The sequence below is a fragment of the Clarias gariepinus genome, chromosome 12 (assembly GCF_024256425.1).
Source record: "Clarias gariepinus isolate MV-2021 ecotype Netherlands chromosome 12, CGAR_prim_01v2, whole genome shotgun sequence".
NCBI classification, from domain to species: Eukaryota; Metazoa; Chordata; class Actinopteri; order Siluriformes; family Clariidae; genus Clarias; species Clarias gariepinus.
Genome location: NC_071111.1, coordinates 11,670,179 through 11,677,801, shown reverse-complemented (window position 1 = coordinate 11,677,801; position 7,623 = coordinate 11,670,179). Strand labels below are relative to the sequence as shown.

General features: G+C 37.0%; 1 protein-coding gene across 1 annotated transcript; it reads left to right on the top strand.

Annotated features, from left to right (window-relative positions):
- The first annotated feature begins 451 nt into the window (after positions 1-451).
- On the top strand, positions 452-7,153 carry LOC128534076 (NADH-cytochrome b5 reductase 3). The gene is made up of 9 exons (XM_053508369.1): positions 452-604; positions 984-1,109; positions 1,182-1,254; positions 1,929-2,035; positions 3,444-3,573; positions 3,719-3,802; positions 4,232-4,317; positions 4,421-4,520; positions 6,278-7,153. The coding sequence occupies exons 1-9, from the start codon at positions 584-586 to the stop codon at positions 6,448-6,450; spliced, it is 900 nt and encodes a 299-aa protein (XP_053364344.1). The 5' UTR covers positions 452-583; the 3' UTR covers positions 6,451-7,153.
- The last annotated feature ends 470 nt before the right edge of the window (positions 7,154-7,623 follow it).

Below are 7,623 nucleotides of genomic sequence, written 5' to 3'. Positions count from 1 at the left end.
ACTCGGTTACAGTTGCTTACCCTTGTTTTAAAAGAGTAATAAATTATTAAGAGGGGAGGTGTAAATAAAATAAAGTAAAAATTACTTAAAAAACAGTAAATACTGCATAGTTTTTTATATTCTAAATCTTCTTCTTCTTCTTATTATTATTATATGTAACAGTTGTATAATAATAATAATAATAATAATAATAATAATATGTATACATTATCATACCTTTACCATTATATAACTGTTTTTATTAGTATTCAACTGTATTTATATTATGCATATGTTTAAACTGCAGTTTTCTATTCTCCCCTCCCCCTATGCATAACTTTTAATCGACTGTACAAAATGCCCAATCGCAGTTAAGAAAATAAGATATGCCCGCCCATGTAAGGCGTTGGTAATACATGATTGGCTCTAAATCTCGACCAAGCCGTGGTAGGCGTGGCTTATCAGAGGAAGCCGGAAATACAGTTGAGGGTGGAGTAGGAGACGGCTGTCTGACTTGCTAGTTGCATTGTAATAGTTCATTAGTCAGTCTGAAGTGTTATTTTAACGTTAATATCAGTATCCTACATATCGACAAGAAGACAAGATGCTGTCTTACATTATTGGTGTATGTATTATCTTACTTGATTTAACGTTTGTTAGCTTGGATAGCTTGTTAGCCTTTTTTTTTTTTTACTTCGCTTGTTGTAAACATTATGCATGCGCTTATGTAAATTATGTTATTTCTGGTAAAATGACCTTTTTCACTATGTAATTAAACAACAGACATGGATTGGATGGATTGTTTACCGCACAGTGTGTAAAGTTTATGTAGACTGTAAGCAGTGTGATGTGCAGAAAGTTGGGGGCCATGTTGATGAGTTTGCTGTTTGCAGCCTTGCTCTCGCGCGCATTGCTCTGGGATCATGCAGACAGCTGGATTAGGATTGCAGGCCTTAGTGCAGCTGTTTTGCAGCACTTAACTCTGCCTAAATTCATATCCACAGCTCATCCGTGGCGGCTTTGATAGCCTCTTTGAACTGATCATGAGAATGCTGGGTTTCAAGAGAAGACCTGCCATAACCCTGGAGGACCCCAATGAGAAATATCCCTTGCGCCTCATAGATAAAGAGGTCAGTATTAAGTCCTGTTGTTAAGCAGTGTGGGATATCTGTAAGAACAACTGACTCTTGTTTTATTTTTAGATTATAAGTCATGACACCAGAAAGTTTCGTTTTGCCCTGAAGACTCCAGATCATGTTTTGGGACTTCCTGTTGGTAAGTTTAATATATTTCATTAATATTATTTATGAAATTAGCACGGTCGCAGCACCTTTAGAGTCTGGGTTCGATTCCCACTTCGAGTCTGTGTGCACGGTTTCCCACATGCGTGGTTGGTTTCCCCTGGGTACTCTGGTTTCCTCCCACTCTCTAAAAACATGCGACTGTTTGGCATTCCCAAATTGCCCGTCATACATCAATGAGCATGTGAGTGTTTGTGTGCCCCACAATGGATTGGCACCACATACAGGTTGTACCCACCCTCATGCCCCAAGTCTCCCCCCCACCCCATGACCCTGTATACAGGATAAAGCGATATAGACGATAAATGAGTGATCTCAACGTGTTCGTATCTTAGTAACGAAGCTAACTTGGTAAACTTCTGTTTAATACTTTTAATAATAACACTTTTAAGGCTAGATATTATCACAATATTACCTTGCATTAATCCAGATGTAGATTTACGTGTCCAGGTTTAAATATCTACCCAATGAATGAGATTTCCTGGCCATGTTCGAGAAATACAATCTTTTAAGGTGTCCATACCTGGGTGATCCAAGATCTGTCTAGTTTCAGTCTGAATAACTAATTCATGGGATTAAATACCTCAAGTGATCATATGAGAGAAGTAATCCTTATCTAATACTGTTTGACTCCTTTTATATTTGCAGGTCAACACATATACCTGTCTGCTAGAATAGATGGCAACCTGGTGGTGAGACCCTACACTCCGGTGTCAAGTGATGACGATAAAGGTTTTGTGGACCTAGTGGTCAAGGTGTGTTTGACTAAAATGTGATTTTTTTTTATTTTTATATAGGCTCCCCCTATTTATATTCCCCCGATTTTTCCATAGAACCTAACTAATAATTGTTTGTAGGAACCGCAGATATCCTCTGTACTGTTTTATAGCTTTTTTTCATGGCGATATATAATTTTTCATATATTTTAACACTAAAATATTACTAAAACAATATAATTTACAAATATTGTAACATATATCGTAATGTAAATTCAGCTGAATGTCCATATAAAATATAATGCTGTATAATTGTTTTTAGTACTGAAGAGAGAACACAAAGCAACTGCAGAGGAAAATATGGCTTGAGATGGTGAATTATTACTGTATTTATCCAACAGTAGTTGTACCAAAAAAGACGACAGCACTTACCAAAGAAAACGCGCTTGTATAAATTACTGTAAATTTAGGGGTAACATCTGTTTACATTCTATTTATTTATTTATTTTAAGGGTAAGGTATTAAGCTAAGTTTAAAATGAAGTTAAAGTGTTTTGGGAGTGTATTTAATTAAATTTAATAAAATCTTATTTATATAGTTTAAACTATAAAAATAGGCAGTTATAGGCATTTTTGACCACATCCAAAATTCATGTTTTTTCACATTTCATGTGTGCTTTAAGAACGTAACCCCTGTGAATTTCAAGGGCTGACTGTATAGTAATATATGATTTTTACACTGATCAGCCATAACATTAAAACACATTAATCCCAATATTGTGAAGGTTTCCTTTGTGCCACCAAAACAGCCCTTACCCCTCGAGGCATGACTCTGCAAAACCACTGAAGGTGTGCTGTAGTGTCTGGCACCAAGACATTAGCATCGGATTCTTTAATTGCTGCAAGTTGTAAGGTGGGGATCAGACTTGTTAGTCCAACACATCCAATGGATTCTTGATCAAATTGAGATCTAGCAATTTAAAGGCCAGATCAAAAACCTTGAACTCTTTGCCAGCAAGCTTGTGCCAGCAAGCCTTTCTATCGCAGCTAACAGCATTAACTTTTTTTCAGTATTTTGTGCTACATTGGCTTTTCTGTGGTATCAGACCTGGCAGGTTGGTCTTTGGTCCCCACTGGCATAAATGAGCCTTGTGTGTTTGTACACATGATCTTGTTACCAGTTTCCTAGTATATAATCATAATCAGTGTTAATGTTATCACTGATCAGTGTATATGATGATGGTTTATTTAAAAGAAAAAGAAGAAAAAAAAGCATGCCTAAAAGAGCATCTGGTGAGACTACAGAAGTATATCACGTTTGGAATCTTGTGGACAATACAGAAATAAGCAACTAAAAAGTTGTGCAAATAGGAGGTCCTTTCATATGGCCACGAAGACGCAGTCACATTTGCAGTTGAAATAAAGACTTTTTTTTATTTATTTTTTAGATATACTACAAAAATACTAATCCAAAGTTTCCTGAAGGTGGAAAGATGTCTCAGTACCTGGACAGCCTTCGCATCGGTGATGTGATCGACTTCAGGGGGCCGAGCGGTCTGCTGATTTACAAAGGCCAAGGTGTGCAGTTAATCTCAGCAGCGCAGTCCTAGCTCTAAACTAGTACGATGTGTATTATAGAATAAGGATTAGATCGTTGTTAAATATACAATTTTACCAGGTGTGTATCCGCTGGTAAATGATTACTAAATGATTCACACTTTAGGAGTGTTTGAAATCAAACCTGAGAAGAAAGCACCTGCAGACACCCTGACCGTGAAAAACCTGGGAATGATCGCTGGAGGAACAGGTACGCTTTTCATTCAAATTTTTATTAATACAGAATAGGCTGTCAAAATCTTTTAACCCATTTGTAGTTATATTAAGTGCCTGTGAAACAAGTTAATTAAAGTCAACAGGTAGCTCCCTGAAAAGTTTCATGGACAGTTATAGAAATGCACAGCTTGGCGTGCAAACTTATTTGTCCTGTGGACTCCTCTGTACATTTTATATAAATATCTCTTTACTGAAAGCTTCACTATATATTATTATGACATTTTTAAAATCTATTCATCTGTCCTAGATTATGTGCAGCGTTCAGCATACAAATAACATGTTAGAAATGAATACATTTAATAAAAACGTATATACAATATAAAATGAACGAATGAAGAATTTCTTATGCAAATTTTACATTCATGATTGGTTTTGTAATTGGATTATGCTTGTATCTATACAGGTATCACTCCCATGCTGCAGATCATTCGGGCAATAATGAAGGATCCAAAAGACAAGACCGTTTGCTCTTTGCTATTTGCTAATCAGGTAAAACTCTGCCAGTTTTTGACAGAACAATTACAAATTACAATTTCCTATTAATCAACAGACTGTAATTGATGCCTAAACAATTTGTTTCCTGGTCAAACAGACAGAAAAAGACATCTTACTGCGTACAGACCTGGAGGAAATCCAGGCCAATTACCCCGACCGCTTCAACCTCTGGTACACCCTTGACAAAGTCCCAGACGGTAAGGAGACCCTGGTTTGCTTAGCGTATGTGGTTATAAAACTGCACATACCAGCATAGAATAGAATGTTGTTGGAATGTTTTGTGACTCATTAGTTAGATATTTATAAAAGGGAGTAAAAAGTGACAGATGCTGTTGAGGCTGCTACAGGGAGAAAGTCAGCAACGGGGAGGTGTGGGGATGCGTTTACCCCCTCGAAGATTACTCTCTTGTAACACATCCAAAGTGTTTTATTGATCTTTTATTTTTACTATTTTAAAGAACGCCATGTCACTTTTTAAAAAATCCATTTTAAAGTTTCTTTTATTGCTGCGGAATGTTCACAAGTTGGTTTCAGCTCTCAGATGCAGTATTAGGCAAGTCATGAGTCATTTCTTATTTCTTCATATTTTGCTTCCAAAAGGTCAGACTAGCTTTTATTTTTTTATGCCTCCCTTGAGGAGTAGCTCTCCAGGCTTCCTGAAGAACATTTTTTGACTCTCATTTTTTTGTCCAGTCCCTGTCCCGAGCAGTTTCAGGAGAATGTTTTTTTGTTTTTTAAGCCACACTGTGACATGTGAATCATTGAAGCATTAAAAAACATCCAACTTAAGGCATGAATCAGTGAGAAACAGGTGCAGAAGATAACACATGTTCAGGCCAGTGATTAGTATACATGTCAGAGGTGGAATAGAACTAATTACATTTACTTTCTTACTGTACATAAGTACAGTTTTCACTTATATGTACTTACTTTATCTTTTAGTCCACTATATCCTACAAAATGTTTTTTTTACTTTACTACATTCATCGCAATAAATTACTAGAGGGGTGTTTAGCATTTGAAGCGGTAATATCCCCACCTGTTCACTGCTGCATGAGTTGTCTTCCCACTGTGAAACGCTTAATCATGAAGCAGGTGTTTGTTTCAGTACTTTTGAAACTTAAGTATATTTAAAGGTAAATATTTTCTACTATTTTTTCCTCAAATAGAAATGTAAATATAGGACTTCTGCTTGTACCTGAGGAATATTTTACCTGAGTCATCTCTACTTTAATTTGATTAAAGGATTTGTGTACTTAGCCCACCACTGATGATGGTGATGCTGAATGCTGAGAGGTTGTAACAGATGAGAGGGGAAATGAGGTTGCTGCCGAGGTTATTAAAACCAAAAAATCGGTTGTTGATGTATGCACTTTGCAGCCTGTCACAAATAAAACAATTGTTCCCATTTCTTTAATCTACAAAATTTAATTTAAAGAAATGAATGGTGGCTCAAGACTTTTGCACCGCATTGTACTTCACCAGGATACCCCCCCTCCCCCCTTTACACAACCTGTCCTACATATGGTAAATGTTTTCCCTGCTCTGTTTACTTAATTACCAGCCCTGCCTGATTTGAAGTGGAATTGTTAGAGCAGGGGAAACACTACAATGTGCAGGACAGGTTGTATTCCAGGACACATGCTTTAGTCAATAAGACTAAACAATTCCAAACATTCAGCCTGTTATGTTACCAAGAAACCAGAACTCATAGTCTTTTGTTCTGAGGCTCTCGGAGTATGTTAAGGTTTTCTTTGTGGAATATCTGTTTTGTAAATCCATGAGTGACTGATACTATTGAATGATAAAATTGTAAAAAAGAGGATGTTAATTAAAAAAAAAAACCCTTTTTAAGTAACTAATCAGAATCAAGAATACAACAGCGCTGTGGAATAAACAGGTAATTCGACTGGATGAATCATCAACCACTTAATTTTTTTTGTTCATGTGACAGGCTGGGAGTACAGCCAGGGCTTCATCAGCGAGCAGATGGTGCGCAACCAGCTTCCTCCCCCTGGCGATGACACACTTATCCTCATGTGCGGTCCTCCACCCATGATCCAGTTTGCCTGCAATCCCAACCTGGACAAAGTTGGCCATTCTAATAGCAGGCGTTTCGTCTTCTAATAAACACACTAATCCCGACACCTAGCCAAACGGCTCCGGTGCTGAAACAAAGTCCATCGTCATCAGTGTCTCAAAGTACACGTTTGTTTTGATATGCAACGTATTAGCCCTTGCAATTGTGCTCATTTTGTTATTTGCACTTAAGTAGACTTTGAGTCATGTGCTGGTATGTCACTTTTAATATATTCTTAAATGTTGAGGGATTTTTGAGTTATTTTGAAAGATATTATGTAAAAACATATTTGTTGAATGAGAACATATTTGTTAAATATGGCAATCAAAATGCAGCATTTTAGGAGAAAGTTTTTTACTTTGTCATTTAATGTGTGATATTCGGATTCTTTTTTTTGGTAAAGTGCCTTAGTACCAATCACCTTACTTTGGAAAACTATACAGTAAATTGGCTTTAATGTGTTCAATGGTGGGATATTAAAATGCTTAAAGGGGCTTGGAATGTCAAGATAAAAGAAAGTATTACTAGCTTTAACCAAGTCAATATTCAGTAGCACACTTTCACAAACGCTGCACCTGTATCGTTTAAGCTTTCAACCATCAGTAATTTGAGTACTTTGCAGCAATCTACACATTAATCCAGCTTGGCGCAAAAATGTTTAGACGTCACCTATAGTAAGCAAGCTCATGTTCTATACATTATATATCATATTACACTGCCTTGAGCTGGACAAATAAATGATTGCATTAACTCAGGAGTTTTCTTTTTGTCTTTCTGGATCTGTTTGAGAGTCTACGTGAAAGGATGAAGTAGCAACGTTTATCTGCAAAGTGCTTTACATTAGACTGACTCTACAAAACATTTTTTATTTTAGATTCTTCAGGATCAGTACAAGGGTTTGCATATAGCAGCAACAGAGGAACTATGCTAATCTCTTCACCTGTTCTTCATACCACTTCTCCTACAGTATATACAGGATTGCGGGAGGCTTGGAGCCTATCCCATACAGGGCACGATTCAAGGTACACACTGGACGGAGTGCTAATTCATCACACATACTACAGGGAATTTGGAATTGCTAATTAGCCTTTGGACTGTGTGAGAAAACTGAAATACCTGGAGAAAACCCACCAAGAACTACAAACTACGTACACAGACCCGAGGCAGGAATCAAACCCTTGACTCCAGGCCATAGTGCTAACCATTACTTTAAAAACACG